The sequence below is a fragment of the Poecilia reticulata genome, chromosome 19 (assembly GCF_904066995.2).
Source record: "Poecilia reticulata chromosome 19, P_reticulata-male-v2, whole genome shotgun sequence".
Taxonomy (NCBI): Eukaryota; Metazoa; Chordata; class Actinopteri; order Cyprinodontiformes; family Poeciliidae; genus Poecilia; species Poecilia reticulata.
The window spans coordinates 16,214,455-16,231,265 of record NC_088848.1 but is presented as its reverse complement, the minus strand read 5'-3'; the positions used below and the strand labels follow the sequence as shown (position 1 = coordinate 16,231,265).

At 37.9% G+C, this 16,811-nt stretch overlaps 1 protein-coding gene across 1 annotated transcript; it reads left to right on the top strand.

Annotated features, from left to right (window-relative positions):
- The first annotated feature begins 556 nt into the window (after window positions 1-556).
- Window positions 557-16,110, top strand: LOC103481859 (uncharacterized). The gene is made up of 4 exons (XM_008437640.3): window positions 557-936; window positions 5,554-7,005; window positions 8,898-9,110; window positions 12,974-16,110. Exons 1-4 carry the CDS (start codon window positions 816-818, stop codon window positions 14,263-14,265), a joined length of 3,078 nt encoding a protein of 1,025 aa, XP_008435862.2. The 5' UTR covers window positions 557-815; the 3' UTR covers window positions 14,266-16,110.
- The last annotated feature ends 701 nt before the right edge of the window (window positions 16,111-16,811 follow it).

Here is a 16,811-nt window from a genome sequence, read left to right as displayed (position 1 = left end):
ATAATTTGAAAAGATTAATGTGGCACCTCCACACTTTTAAAGGTCCATAGTTCTCTTCCTGCTATTTTGAAGATTATATTTACGTGATATAAAACAAGGAATGTGTTTGAGGTGTTGCCTTAACATACATCCACAAGTATTGTTTAAAAGTCTCTCTTAAACTCTTTAATATGAAACCATTTGTTCTGACATAAAGCTCTTGTTGCTAAACACTAATGCCAACACCGAAGACCATCTCGCAAGCATTTCGGTCATTTTTTGGTTTAATGGCAAGTTACAAAAATAAATTTTCTGTTTAAAAGACATGTGTTTTCAATATACGAATGCAAAAATATTTTAACCTTGTTTAAACGCCGCTCTGCTGCGTTTCAATGCATAAACGGGGCACTGTTTCCCTTCCCAATATGGCTGACACGACGACGTGTCATTTCAGTGAGATGAAAAGACTCAGGCGTCCCGCGTTTTGTTTCGAAACTCGATGATTATAAGTGTAAAATTTATGTATTTAACAAAATTTTGAAAAAGGGAAACTCACGGTGTATGTGAAAGCCATGAAGAATATGGTTACTATAGTGACGGAGAATAAAGGCGTCTGTGCAGGTGCCTGTTTAAAACAAATGAACCGTTAAGAAATATTTATCAAAAAGTTATTTAAAGGGACTGAAGGGACGCTACCATATATATTAGGCCCATAAGGTAAATCTGGCGCTTTCATCTGATTGAATGGTGAGCGGGTATTGTTGGCATCGATTCGGTTCTGTGTTCGGAGGAGGCCCAGTTCGACGAGCTCAGCGCCAGTTAGAACAAAAAACACAATGAAGGAAGTGGAATATGCTCATCAGAACAGATCTGAAAGTCTGCCTTTAGAGGACAAAGTGCAGAAGAAATACCACGGCGTCCATCAGCAGCAGGATGTTGGTAGAAATCAAACCGCTGGTAAGAAGCAGCTCTGATTTAATGCTGTTAGCTAGCTGTAGCTCTCGTCTCCTGTGGTGGAGCAGATAAAAGCCCAATCTGTGTTTTTGTACATCTGAAACAGAGTCATTTTTCTCCCTCCCAAATGTTTTTGCAGCCTAATCGATTTGCATTCATTATAACTATGAAGATAAAATATATTTTGCCGCAATCTAACGTTTGTAAATTGTAGCCGAAACTGACGTGAAAATAGATTAACGTGGTTAATAACATTTCTTTCTTTAAGGCTTAAACTGCCTATTGAAGGATTAAAAGTGCACAGTCCTAAGATACTAATTGTATTGTTGAAGCAGCCTTCAGTCACTAGCATACTCATACTGTTCAAAGCACTGGTAAAACAAGGATGCAAAACTGTGAGTTTAAATAAACATTTGCCAATTAACAAAATACCTCTAAAGAAAGCATAAAATAAATATGAATGAAAAACACTTCATGACCTCCAGAGTTTTCTATCTGATAAGAAATAATGGGTTTTTACAGACCAGACCATTCTGTGTCAGATTTTTAGGGTACATGTTTCTTTTCAGCTCTGTTAACAGATTTTTAGATTACATATGGTTCAACAGTGCTTTATAGTTTTAGTTTTGGTTATATCCTCTGATTTAAAAAATATGCACACGTGTGTATATATGTATATGTATATATATATATATATATATGTGTGTTTTTTTTTAAATCTTGTTAGGATATTTTTCTATTTATCTTTGTCCGTTCATCTTGAAACGAACAATAGTTTTGTTCCAAAACTATTTTAAGACACCTTAAACAAATGATTCTGGATTATGGTTCCTCTTCTTTAAACCAAATTCAAAGTATAATTCACAGCATCTTTGCACAGCTCTACAGCTCTTCCTCAACTATTCTTAATTCACTTTTATGACTTTAAAGAATGCTTTTTAAATAATTGAAAATCCCATATTTGTGCATCTTTGCCACAGATGGTTTGTTTGTATGAAATACAGAGGAACCATCACTTAATCTGCTTGTCTTTTTTCATTAAATTAGGAAGCATTTAAAAGTGCCAGGCTATCAACTCAAGACTTGGTTTTGGCAGTATCAACTGTCATGGTATTGCCTTTTTTTTTGGAAAACAGTTTGAGTTGCTGTCCTGGATTTATCTTTCAAAAGGGTTACTTTTGAAAGATAAATATTATCTGTTCTAGGTTCTAAAGTGATTAAAATTTAAGCTGAACTTTACAAAAACGCAACATTTCAGGTGAGCTTTACAGGTCTCTCCATATGAATACAAATGTTTTAAATCCACTTTGCACTAAGAGCTCTACAATTGTATAAACAATTCAGTCCAACAGGGGGAGCTAATGAGAATATCTAAATTAACGTTCTAATTTCCGGACAATATTGTTACACACAGTGTGTTTAGGTTGGTGTATGACGCATACCACTTTATATCAAACCATGTTTTGTTAAACAAGGATGAAGTAGGACTGAGAGAAAATATGAACTAAAGATAGAAACCTGTTGATGTAAAGAGGTTTTTCTTTTTATATATATATATATACCTTGACTGTATATCGACTGTTTTACTTTTTTGATCGTTATTCCTTTATTTTATTGGACGCAGCTTCTCTTTGTCTTTTCTCTGAGAGCCACTTCTTTGGCTTTTCAGGCTTTATCCAAAGATAAAAACACAAGTTTGTGAAACCTAGAGTCCAAATAAGCTACAATTAAGTTTTGTTTGCAGGATCATTTTTGTAGGTTTTCTCAACCTCCCACCTTTGTGAGAAGCTGCTGAACATTGGTCAACGGCAGGAGTTTCTGTGGAGCTCCTCCATCCTTTAATGAATGGTGGTAGAGAGAAACATGACGCCCTCTTCCCCAGTAACAGTAACGTATTGAAATAGTTTAAGAGCTTGCTGGAGATCCCCTTGTTCAGCTTTGAGGTCAAGGAATGCTTTGAGCTGGGTAACCTCTGGGTCAGACAGGCACACCGCAACAGGCAACATCTGCTCCAGCAGGAAACTGATTGTGTAATACGACCAAGCGTTGCACTAGCATCTTGAAGTATTTTTTGTTCAACATGGCCCATTTGTTCTTCTCGAGTCTTTCTTTTTTTTTTTTTTTTTTTTATCTGGTCGTCTAGGAAAAGTTTGCAGATTAGCATGTAGCTGCAGTGTTAATCAAATGTGGCTCCAGAATGTTAAACAAAAACTTTATTCAAATATTTTGTCACTGGAATGTTAAATGTCTCTAACTTCAAAAGGTGCGTTTAGCAGATTATTAAAAAAAATCTTACAGATGCTCATCCACTGGGCTTACTAATGAAACCTTGCATAAGCTAAGTCCTTTCTATGCAGGACATAGAAAGGACCTGTTAATTGCAACCCAGCTTGAAATGGACCTTACCAAGCTCTGCCCAGAAACGCCCTCTAAAATCCCACGTGGCTGCATGTCTCACAAACAAAGCCTCGGAGTGCTTAGTTTCTATGTAAACATGGCGTCTTTCATTTCGACTGTCTCTCCGCAGAGTATTTCTGAGTCGATTAGTTTAGCATTTCTGCCGGATTTTCACAATATATCGGCCTCAACAATGGACAGGGGAACCAACAAGTTCATGTCATCTTTTTTGGACGACATCAAGGTGTTTGAGCCACGCGATGCCTCCAAAATTGTGCGCGTCACAGCTAAATGCTACCGGTCGATGAGGAAAAAAGCAGATCTTCACACCCTTAGTATAAATATAGCTGTGGACAAGATCACTGATGCCTATTGTTCTTGCAAGGCTCGGTAAGTCGGGCATTCGTGGTTTTGAGGGTTACTTTTGAGACCAGTGATTTCTGTTGTTGGCAAATGTTTGAGTGTCCCTACGCCTGATGCTAGCGTGGCTAACACAATTACAGTTTAGTAAAAAGCTTTTTCAGGTAAGATAAAATCTTTAATGTCAGATACGGTACACATTGCATATTGATCTGTTCAGCTAACGTAAGACTGTAACAGACAGGCTTCAAGTTGTATCGGTTCTGCCATTATGCTGTACTTGGCTAAAAGGTTTTCATAATGGATGTGTTTATTATTGACTTTCTTTTTTCATTCACTAAACACAAAACACTCATACTTACACCAGCAGCACACAGTCCTTTGTTCTTATTGATCCTACGACGGTTGAGCTGCAAATCCGGTTGTGCACAAGCTTTAATCCAAGCAAGGCTTTCCGTTTCAGATTTTGGAAATCTGTGAATTTTAGTTCCACAAATATGATCAGGATACCTAACATCGCCTGTACAGATACCCCACTGACGGTAGAGAACCATTCTTTTTCGAGTCCTGACTCAAAAACTTTGTCGGTCTGCTAGTCCACAATGTACATTAGCATGTGTTTACTACTGTAGCTTGTGTTTGTGAGACGGTCACGCATGTGGTAGCTGCGCTGTGACGTAAAATAGGCATTAGTCAATGAAACGCGGCCCCTGTGGTAAGGTCCATGCTTAGAACCGTCTTTAAGTGTTTAAAGAATGTTCAGTCTTTAAACACTTTAACTGCAAGGCATGTTTGAGTTCTGAAGCAAATCTAGACTTTTATTTATTATCCAATCAGTGGAGCCATGGTGTGGATGAAATTTATTTTGGACAAATTGCTCAAACTATGCAGGGAGTGTAGATGAATAGTATCTGAGTTTCTTTGTGTAAGGGGTGCTTTTATTTACCAAAACTTACATTTGGCCTGATAACTAGCTAGGTATTTTCTTTAGCATATAATAATAATAATAATAATAATAATAATTAATGCTTTTCCCTTGAAATAAACCCTTTAGCTCTGGCAGGTTTTTTATTTCCCCTAATTTGAAAGTAATACCAAAACATAAGTAAATTTAAAATATTATTCTTTTCTTCTTTCTCAAATAAGATACAAAACAGATGAGATTTGCAGTGTAAGGATTTCAGATAACATGATATGAACTCCTATAGTCATTATTAAATAAGTGATGTTTTTTTTTCTTTTTTTAACTTTTTTCCCTTTTATCAACGAGGTTGGCTTTCTTTCCATTACAGGGCTCATTTTTCATTAAAAAAAGTTTTGTTTTCTCACATTATTAATCAGACATGTTTAAATATAACAAAATAGGAACCTCTGGTTGCTGTATAGAAATACAAAAGATGAAAAGAATAATGTATGTGAAACCATTAATTCAGGATGGCAGACTTTACTTTCCCCTCAGTGTCAACGAAGTGGAAGAAACTGCTTGAACTTGTATTATATTGCAATCTAACTATATTGCTAAACAGAACTACATAAAGTACATTTTGCATCCCGCACCAGCCTCTGTTTGGACTGTTTCGCTTTTCTGTTCAGTCATGCGGCTTCAGTCATATTTGTTTCTCTTACAACTGGCTCTACTTATGGATGACTAGCGTCGTCATCTTCTGGACGGGGACCAAACCACAACACTAAAAGAAGGCCTAAGCGGATGTTATTAGTTAATTGATTGGAACTAATTTTAACCTTAAACCATTAACCATTGTTTGCATCCCTACACCTAAATTGTGTACTATATTCAGCTGTAACATACTGTATGTAAAGTCACAGTTATTTAATGTTTTTTTTGTGTGTGTGTGTTTTCAGAAAATCAGCATCTTTGGGGGAAGAAAAACGAGATTTCTTGGAAAGTAAGTCTGGGCCAACAGGATGCAATGCCATTCTACATAAAGGAGGAGGAGGAGGAACTTTGGATCAGTCAGGAAGGAGACGAGCTGCTTGGAGGAGATGAAGCTGAATACGGAAAATTCCCAATTAATGTTGTAGTGAAGAACGAAGATGATGAAGAGGAACCCGAGTCTTCACAGCTTCATCAGAGCCAAACCAACACCAGAGAGATGGAATCTCCAACCAGCAGCTCCTTTAAATGGATTAAAACAGAAACTGATGGAGAGGACTGGGGACGACTGGAACTTATCTCGAAGACCGATCCAAATAATTTCAAAATAAATAAACACAGAAGGGCTGCAGACTCCCTAGACAATGAAGCCAGCGAAAATGAGGATAATCACTGTTATAATAACTGGCATGGACCTATAGCGGGGACTGAAAATCGATGGAAGGGAGGCCAGTTAGCTGAGGCAGGCATGAATAGCGATGCAGGCTGTAATGCTTCCAGAAAGGTCTTCAGCTGCTCTGAGTGCGGTAAACAGTTTCTGGACGAGCAGTCTCTAAGGAGACACATGAGACGCAACACAGAAAAAAATTCTTCAGACTGTTCAGTTATTCAGAAATGCTCCGAAGTGAAGAAAAATGCAGATTCACAGGCCAAAGTCCACACAGGCAAGAAAAACTTCAGCTGCGAGATATGTGGCAAAACTTTCAGAGATCATTTCAGCCTTACGTCTCACATCAGAGTGCACACAGGAGAGCAGCCGTTTGGTTGTGAAGTATGCGGTAAAAGATTCAAGCACCAGCATGACGTGAAGAAACACATGAGAGTTCACACAGGAGAGATGCCTTTTTGCTGCGAAGTTTGTGGGAAACGATTCAAGCACCAGCATAATCTGAAGACGCACATGAGAATCCACACGGGGGAGAAGCCCTATGTTTGTGATATTTGTGGGAAAAGATCACGGTTTCAGCACAACCTGAAGACACACATGATAATTCACACAGGAGAGCGTCTGTTTGACTGTGATCTTTGTGGGAAAAAGTTCACTTGTAAGAAAAGCCTTAAGGCGCACGAGTCGGTCCACACCGGAGAGAAACCACACAGCTGTGAGATCTGTGGTAAATGTTACAAACGGAAAACACACCTCAGGACTCACATGACGTCCCACACTGAGGAAAGGCCTTTTGGCTGTGAAGTTTGCGGCAAAAGATTTAACCGTAAGACATACCTTGAAACGCACATGGCGGTCCACACAGGCGAGAAACCTTATAGCTGCGATTTCTGTGGTAAAAGATTTACCAGAAAAACGCATTTAGATTCACACATTATAGTTCATACAGGAGAAAAACCATTTGGCTGTGCCGTCTGTGGGCAGGAATTCACCCAACAGGGAAGTTTAGACCGGCATATGACATTACACCTAGGCTAATGAGTTTGTGTGAATGCAATGTGTAGACTTGTAAGGTAGGTAACTGTGTCTGTAAGACTGATGGAAATTAGGCCAAATATACATCATCTTAAAATCAATAAATCCAAAAGGTTTATTGAAAATTAACTGAAAAGGTATCTAATAGTTTCTTAAGAAGTGAAGTGTTATGTTGATTAGTTTGGATATTATGTTTAGCCGGTATAGTAGTATAAGGGATGTTACAGATTAATGACCAATGGCATCACTACAAACACCCATAAGTGGGTTAATATGAATTGGTTTTTTCTTCAATTCTAACTCATTTGGGCGGAATATTGTGTTTACATATGTTCTGTATATATGTTGGGAGAATTTGATTTTCATCTGTCAGCTTGAGTTTGACAGATGTTCTTCAGCTCTAAGTCTTGGGGTCTGTTGACTAATTTCTGCTTTGGTTAATCATGTAAGCAATTTGTGTTGCATGACAATAACAGAGTGGTTAAAAACACTAAATAAATACTTTCTGCAATATACATTTGTATTTGTCAACTCATTGTCTTCAACAGAAATTAGACTGTGGAATTAGGATGTGCTCCTCTATTTTTGACACAGAGATTAGTTACTTTGACGATGACATTAGGACGCAGTGTCTGTGCAATAGGTATGAAGTAATATTTAACTCGTCTTTGTGAAAAAGTAAGACAAACTGCAACATAAAGCATGGGAAGAGCATTATTTGTCATTTTATTTTAGACCAGGGTTTCTGAAACATTCTTATTAAAGGTTTGTGGTTATGGTCAAAGGCTATGAATTGTTGGTGATTACAAATTCCCTTTTAATAAATGTAGTTCCAATGTGAACTGAAACAAAATGACACATTTGGGAAGAAAATGAATTAGTTTTGTGGCAAAATCCACAATTCTTTCCAGATTTTGCAGCAAAACAATAGAATTTGACGGTAAGTTCACCCTTCGTACGTGGTCAGTGTGGTCTCCAGTGGAGAGCAATGAATTTTCTAATGTCCACCTTAGCACAACATGTGATACATAAAGAAGCATTTATTCCTACATACTTCCTTATTCAGGAATAAAGAAGTATTTGACATAAAGCTACTTATATACTGAGTTTTGTTATTTCGTAGAAATCGTTTTTCGCTTTGACCACCAAATGTTGGTCAGGCAGATTTTTTGGATCATGATTGATGATTGATTTTTAAAAGCAATAAAATGTGCAAAGCATCCAGGGGGAGTCAATATTTTTATAAACACTGTATATAGAAGAGAAAGTACAACGGCATATTAAGGCCATTGTGGATAAAACAAAAGGGAGTACATTTCTGCCAAAAAAATAGTGAAAATCTCAGAAATGTTCTAGAAAAAATAAGGGCATTTCTGAGTTTCAAAAGCGTAATATTTTTGACTTTTGAAACTCAGAAATGTCCAAGATTTTTCTGGAAAATTTCTGAGATTAATATCAGAATGTCCTCTGCTGGAAATGCACTCTTATTTTCCTGTCTCCAGTGACCCTAATATGCCGACGAATTAGGTTAATTCTGAAGGAATTATTATAGGAAGAACCCCCCTCGAAACGACCACTGACGGATACCTTAAGTGGCTGATATGAGCAAATCATACTTGCGTTGAATTGGTTGTGTATCTTGCCACTCATAATATGGTGGAGGCGCAGACGTGTCGTTTGTAATAAGTCAATGCGGTGTCTGGGAGACGGAGAAGAATGTGATTACCATGGTAACACGAGAAAAAAGTTGTCTGGGTGGATGCCTGTTCAAAAAACAGAACAATTAAACAATTATCCGTCATAAAAAAAAAAAAGGCGTTTGATGGAACCGTGTCTGTTGATGTTTAAATCGGTCTCCTGCACAACTTCCAGAGGTTCAGTCTGACTGAAATAATGTGAGCGGATGTTGTGTCTGGATCGAGTCGGTGCTGGGTTCGGTGGAGGCCCGAATCGCCGAGCCTTTTGTAAGGAAAAAAGACAGCATGAAGGAAGTGGTTTATGCTAATAAGAGCAGCATTGAAAGTCTGGCGTTAGAGAACAAAGTGCGGATGAAACAGCTTGGAGATCACCAGCCGCAGGATGTTTGCAGAAACGAATCCGCAGGTAAGAAGCAGCTGTTTCATCAGGAGCTTTCTACTGTTAGCTTACAGTAGCTTTAAGGTTGTCAAACTGGAATAGAGATGCAAACTATTCATGATGTTGCGTCAATAACCGAGTCAATCTTTTTGTTATCATTCATGATCCCAGTTATTTCAGCGTAACTGGATTATCACCATGTCTTGGATGAATGTCGGTGTTTTATTTTACTGTTAGCTTGTCGTAGCTTTGTGGTTATCTGGTTGGTATAAAGCTTAAATATCCAACATGTATTTTAGACCATCTGCAAATCAGCCATTCGTTTTTTACTAAGCACTATCCTAGATAATTATTTATCGATGCATCATTTCTGGACGATGTTCTGGATTTTTTTCTTCTTCCAGCATTTATTAAAAAAAAAAAACGCAACAAAAAACAAACAAACAAAACGAATTAAATAGCTTTCAAATGATCTCTGTATCGTGTATAAGTGAAAAATAACATAGTTCTTGAGTAATCATCTACCTGAAGTTACATTGAAACCTATAAAATCTTAATTAAATAAATGAAAATTGTTATGAAACATCCTTTAAAAAATATTTATTTACTTGAGGAAGATATTCAATCCAAAGGTTGTTTCAGGAATAGAATATTTCAAGCACTAAATAAAACTGCAACATATAATATAAAGCCCCAATTTTACTAAAATTGACCTACCGGCCTTGCAGCAGTCAAATCCTTCTTATAATTGGTGCATGTCTCCACTGCTTTCTGATATTTATTTATGGTGATTAGCTTTAGTTTTTGGGTCAGAAGAGAGGACCTGCTTGGCATCATTCTAATCTTTAGCTCTCTCTACAAACGCTCAATCAGATTCAATTGAGGACTTTGTGCTGGTCCAATCCAAAATGTTAATATTACTTTAAGTCAGAAAAAACATGTTGTTAAAATTAAAAGATTGCTTTGAATCTAGTTGCTTTTACTATGAATAATTTGGGATGAACTGTATGTTTAAATACTGCAAAGTGGATTAATTCTATTAGTTGGATTTCATGCATTGGGCACTTTTCTATTTACGGAAATTTCACAATTAAAATAACATAATTAAGCTTTGAATAAAATGAAAGGTTCCTGTGAATCATTGTTGCTTTTCTGAGTGAAATTAAGACTTTGTGTTAATGGTATGTTTACAAATTTTAGGCAGGAGTCAAATCAGGATACATACCGGAGCATAAGTTGGATCCATATGAAACCAAGTAATTTTAAAAAACCCCATATAACCCAAACCTAGGACACTCCCCCACATTGACATTAAATTAGACAAATATTTTGTTTATTGTGAGACGCTTGTGAAGAACATTTTGCTGAAATGTCAGTCCCTTCCTCTTGACGGCTTACCTTCTCATCTCCACCTAATGGTAGGACTGAGATCAGGTTGTTGTGAGGCCACTTCAAAACATTGACTTTGTTGTCCTTGAGCCTCTTTGTAACTATTTTCAGTATGGTTAGGGTTGTCGTCCATTTGGAAGATCCAAAGGTGTCTTAGCTTTCAGTTACTGACTGATATCTTGAGATGTTTGTTCTAATGTCCACCTTAGCACAGCATGTGATACATAAAGAAGCATTTATTCCTACATACTTCCACAAAGGAGGATGTAACATCATCCTCTTTTCTAATGATGCGGACGAGTCCCTATACTGCAAAACCCCCTCACCACATGACACTACCACCTCCCTCCACCTTCCAGTTGGGAAGTTGGTGTCCAACTTGATTTACAAATTTTTCACTAAAACATGTTAATCTACAAACTCAGAACCTGTCTCTATAGCATTGAAGTGTCAAATGTATTAATATTACAAATTCAAAAACAAAATTGATTGAATTGAGTCATGTTTTCACCAAGCAAATGTAGAATTAAACAGTAAATGAGATAAAAGAAATATATGCCATATGTTCTGGCTACTTAAGGACCATTGTGGTTTAATTAATACAATATTTTATGTGGTTGAAGTTGTATGTTCGGTTTTATTTTTGAAAACCGGAAGTCAAGACGTTAACACTTCCTGCTTATCAATGCGCTACTATGGATTATTTGCATCGTTTTCGTTTGCCGATTACCAATCTTTACAGCTTGTAAGTTAGCAAAAATGTTCATTTAATATGTAACAGCATGTTGCCATACTATACACCTAACTATATTGCAATTCTTCGTAGTTTATAGTAATTTAAGTTGTTTGTTTACGTGCATCTGAGGTATTGGTAGACTTAACATTTAGGCTAGCGGTAACATGCATTAGCTTCGCATGTTATTTACGTATCCTGATATGCTGTGTTTTTCTTTTGTAGTTTTACTCTAATTGTGTGTTGAATAAAATTCAATAATGACAACTGTTCATGCTTCACCATGGGTTATGTAGCTGTCTAGCATCCACAACATGAAACAACAATGTATGTCTATTTTTGGAAACCGGAAGTTACGGCGTTAGCACGTGTTTAGCAATGCACTTCTATGCATTGTCTTCAGCCTTTTGGTTGGACGGCGCACAGCTTGTAAGATATTTTATGCTTAGAAGCATATTGTCTACAATATACACCACATTTTGTTGCAGGAAGTAGTTTGTAATTATTTGAGTTATCTCGGTCTCAACTTCTACCGTACTTAGCATTTAAGCTAGTAGCAGCAAGCATTAGCTTCACATTAGGGGTGCACCGATTGCAGTTTTCTGGCCGATCACCGATTACCAATCTTTACAAAGCCTGACCTGCTGATTCCAATTTTGGCCGATACCATTTTCTTTGTCTGAAATGTCACTAAATATAGCAAGAAAGTCACTGAATTGGTAACTGTGGAGGGTTAACAAAATTTTAATGACTCAATTGTAAATGAGCAGTGCTGATATGTGGACATTGAGCTATTCTCTAATCAGCCACAGCAAATGCTTGATCATCCCTACATTTTACGATTGATAACCCCTGTACTAGAAGTATTGGTAAACGATCTTTTCCACACAAAGAGCCATTTTGGCCCTGCCATTACAAATGAGCACAGCTAAAAATTATTTTATTAATATGTACTACATAAAATACTTTATTATGACAACTAATAAAGTTTAAGATGTATTTATATTTTTAAATTTTAGAACAAAATGAATTCTCTACTACAAAAAAATAGAATGAGGTGAGCCTTTTCTGTAAATATGGATAATGAAAAAGAGCATAGTTTATAATGTTCTAGGTATCATGCAGATTTTATGAGAAATCTCATAAAACGTCAATTTCCTACATCGTCCATTATCAAAAACATTTCTTTTTTGGTTTGTTAGCCACAGAGGAGAGGTCAAAGAGCCATGTGTAGCTGTGGAGCTGCAGGTTGCAGATGTCTGGTCTAGGAGAAACGGGCTGGTTAACCTCGAGTCCTTTTAATGGTGTGTGGATGTTATAGAGATGCCATAGATCGGATGCGTCTTGGAGGAATAAAATTTTAAAATCAATATTTAAATGGACACGAAAGCATTGAAGAGATAGTGAACCTGGCTTTATGTGTTCATACTTCCTTGTCCCAGTTAAAAGAGGAGCTGTAGGATTCTGGATTATTTGTAAATGCTGAGGGGATGTCTGATCATGACCAACATTTAGACTCGGTAACAATAGTTCAGGCAACAGATAGCATGAATAATCGTAAGCGTTTGTTGCTTTACGTCATGTTCATAAAAATCTTGTTTCGGTTGTGTAATTTATCTCTGAAACACTAACCACCACGAGCATTTCTTATCTTTATTTTCTCATTCTGTTCAAAGTTTTTCTAGCGAGTTGCCTTAAAGCACTACAGGTACAAATTAAATGCTGAAATTTCATAACATTCTTATGTTTTGGTGTTTGCTATCTTCAGATGTCAACCATCATCCACTGAATAAAGAAGAGGTTCCTTGGAGCCCCAGTTTGGACGAGGAGAACCCAGAGGGTCCCTTCATAAAGGAAGAACTTGAGGAAAGTTGGATAAGTCAGGAAGGAGAGCAGCTAGAGACCGAGTACATCAACTTCCCGCTTAATATTGTTGTGAAGAGTGAAGATGATAATGACGAGGAATTGGAGTCCTCACAGCTTCATGAAAGTCAAACTTTAGACCCCAGAGAGGCAGAGCGTCCGACCACCAGCTCCGTTAAATGGATCAAAACCGAAACTGACGGAGATTGTGGACAACTGGAACTTGCCTGGAAGCCTGGTCCAAATAAATTCAAATTAGGTTCAGAAAGAAAGGCTGCAGAATCCTCTGAGACTGATGTCAGCGAAGATGATGGTTATGACTACTGGCAGCAACCTTTGACGGCGAAAGAAAGTGGTTGGAAGGGAGCCTGCGGTGCTAATATCAAAGGTTCTGAAACGATGCCTAATCCAAATTCACAGACCAAAGTCCACACAGGAAAGAAAAACTTCAGCTGTGATGAATGTGGCAAAACATTCAGAGATCAGTTTAGTCTTAAATCTCACATCAGAGTCCACACAGGAGAGCAGCCGTTTGTTTGTGATGTTTGTGGAAAAAGATTTAAGCACCAGCACGACGTGAAGAAACATATGAGAGTCCACTCAGAGGAGCAGCCATTTGTTTGTGAAGTTTGTGGTAAAGGATTCAAGCATCAGCACAATCTGAAGACGCACATGAGAATCCACACAGGGGAGAAGCCCTATGTTTGTACTATCTGCGGTAAAACGGCAAGGCATCAGAATAACTTGCGAACGCATATGATAGTTCACGGGGGAGAACAGCCGTTTAGTTGTGATATTTGTGGTAAAAAGTTCAACCGGCAGACAAATCTAAAGGCGCACAAGGTGGTCCACACCGGAGAGAAACCACATAGCTGCGAGATCTGTGGTAAAAGTTACAAACGTAGAACACACCTCAGGGGTCACATGACCACACACAGTGAGGAAAGGCCTTTTGGCTGTGAAATTTGCGGCAAAAGGTTTAACCGTAAAACATACCTGGATACACACATGGTGGTCCACACAGGCGAGAAGCCTTATAGCTGTGACTTCTGTGGGAAAAGTTTCTCCCGAAAAACTCATCTAGATTCACACATCAATGTACATATGGGGGGGCAACCTTTTGGTTGCCCAGTCTGTGGTGAAGAATTCCTCCAACAGAAAAGTTTGGACCAACACATGCCTTTACACTTCATATAATAGCATACCTGCACAAGCAGTGTCTATGTTAATATAACATGCATTTTATTTCTGGTTTTCTCCCAGATACATCGATTTAATTCTGGTGTCAGTTGTTCTGACTACCAAGTAAAGAAGACATACAAACACGCATCATAAAACCAATAAACAAATGATTTATGGGGAATTAATTGAGTGGCTCTCTGTAGGCCTCTTTAAAAGAGGCTAGACGTCCACCTTCTTTTCAAAGGCTTGACAAAGCTTATTTAAGAAACAGAAAACATAAGAATTCAAATCAGTTTCCCACAGGATTTCAATAATTTACTCAGATATGTGCTCTTCTAAGTGACCTGGTGCCATAGGGGGTTGTGAGGGCCGACATTTAATGGCTAAACAACAAAACCGATCTAAGCTAGGTCTAGGGTCATTATTTTGCTTTCGTAGCTGAACAACTTTGGATAGATTGCGACGTGGATTCTGAATGGCCTTCCAATGGAGAAAAACATTCCTCCTTCAAGATGTTCATCCACTTTTGTGTGAGCCATCACATGACTTTGAAAGTCCATGAGCCACTCAGGACAATAACATGGCTCCAGAAGCTCAATTATTGTGCATGCTTGCCAACTATAAACAACGTGATCTGCTGCTTTCTTCTGAGATATAAGATATGACAGCTGTGCTGACGACATCTAAACCTCCCTGTTAATATACAGCAATATACACTACTTATATGCACATAATAATTAGATGTCTTTGATGCATATGGAAGCAGATTTAATACTCTGACTCATTTGCTACAACAAATTGTTCCTTGAATCCTGTTTCGTGTGCAGTTATGGAGGGGCTGGCAGGTTCCAAAACAGGTCCCAACAGGACCTGTAGCTGCCATTTTGAAAACTGATTTGGATACCCCGGTTTGCCCTGGTCGTCTTTATGTCCCGCTTCAAAGTGTTCTCTGTTTTAATTGTCATGTGTGTTGGTAGCAGACCTCTCTGAGTCTCCAGCAGTTGATGCTGATGGTTTGTTGTAAAGGCAGGATTCTATGCAGTTATTTCATGATTAAGAATGAAAAGGCAAAGCACATTAAAATATTAATGCATTTTAAACACTAATTTAGTTAGGTGTAGGAATATGAGGGGGGTCATGTTATATTGAGTCTCCCTCAAAGAGCAGTAAGTATCTGCGCCCTTAGTAATGGATTTGATACCAAGATGGTTATTATATTGCTGTAGAATCTCATTTACAACGGTTTGTCTGAATTTGGAGAGCCTTTTTTTATTTGCATCGACTCTCAGCTACTCTGTTGGTTTCGTCTCCAAGTGTGAGTAAATAAATCACTACGTTAGTTCATGTAATCAGGCTTTGCTTGGTGTGACGTTGCTTCGTTGGTCCATGACAGGAAGGATAATTCAGACAACTATCATTTAACGTTTCTTTGATTTGAATAATCTCTCTCAGATAAGTCAAACATGACCACATCATTTTTGTTATTTATGAAATATACAGTGTATTTAAATGTATGTACTGTCCTCAAGCCTCTGTAAGCTGTTTTTTTGTTTTCTTCTGCTTAAGAAAATATGGGTTAAAGCAGATCAACAGTGTATTTATTGGACTTGTTCTGTAGACTTTTCTTGATTATTCCAGAGATCTTTAATGTCTGTTTTGATCATAAAACAATTTTAACAAACTATAATCTGCTTTCTGACATCAGAACCCTGACTGGTGGTGAGGCAGTTTTAGTTCAGCTTTTATTTCATGTTTGTAATCATCATTGTCAGTATTTACAGAATTTAAATATTCCAACAGTTAGTGAAATATTGTCACAGCATTATACCTACATTAAAGTGTGTGTTGGTGCTAAACCAATGAAGCGGTGTCCTTTTCTCCGTCCTCCATTTGCTTTAGATGAGATGCATGTTTCTCCTTCGCTGCAGATTTTTACTGTGTTGCTCTTTTAGACTTAACCAGCTCTGCTAGTAAACTCTGCCACCAGGCTTGGTAAAGTCCACAAGCTTGTGATGAAGTCGGCTCCGGTTGTAAACAGAGGACAAGGCGAGGCTAACTTCAGCGTAGAGAAAAGATGGCATTCATCATCTGATCTACAGCTCCTCCTCGCCCGGCTCAGGGGAATCTGCTTGTCTCCTCGGACTCTGGTAACCCAGCATACACACTCGTTAAACACCTGGAACATCAACATTTCCGATCACACGCGGTTTTATTTAAAGTAAAGGCAGTGTATTCTGCATTAAAGATTTTGATGTACTCAATCTGAACCGTGTAATTAATGTGCCGGACTGACACATGACATCGTGCGCCGTGATTCCTAAGCCTTCAGGTTTCCCAGCAGATTCAAATTCGAGTCATGTGAGTGACTAGGATCAGAGCCAGAGTTTGCACATTTAACGGCTCAACGAGATTACAAAACGGTTTGAGTTTGATCTTGGCGCGGAGCAGCTATTGTGAAAAATAATGCACCTTTCAGAGGACTAACTTGATTTAATATCAGGTTTACAAACACAACCTTTAATTCTGTTAAAACTTGAAATGCATTCTCTAATCGTTTTGCG

Excerpts from the sequence above, each read along its gene's own strand:
- LOC103481859 (XM_008437640.3), top strand. The coding sequence starts at position 816 with ATGAAGGAAGTGGAATATGCTCATCAGAACAGATCTGAAAGTCTGCCT. Across the intron at positions 7,006-8,897 it reads GCATATGACATTACACCTAG|ATAATGTGAGCGGATGTTGT; the intron begins GCTAATGAGTTT and ends AGTCTGACTGAA. Across the intron at positions 9,111-12,973 it reads TTGCAGAAACGAATCCGCAG|ATGTCAACCATCATCCACTG; the intron begins GTAAGAAGCAGC and ends TGCTATCTTCAG.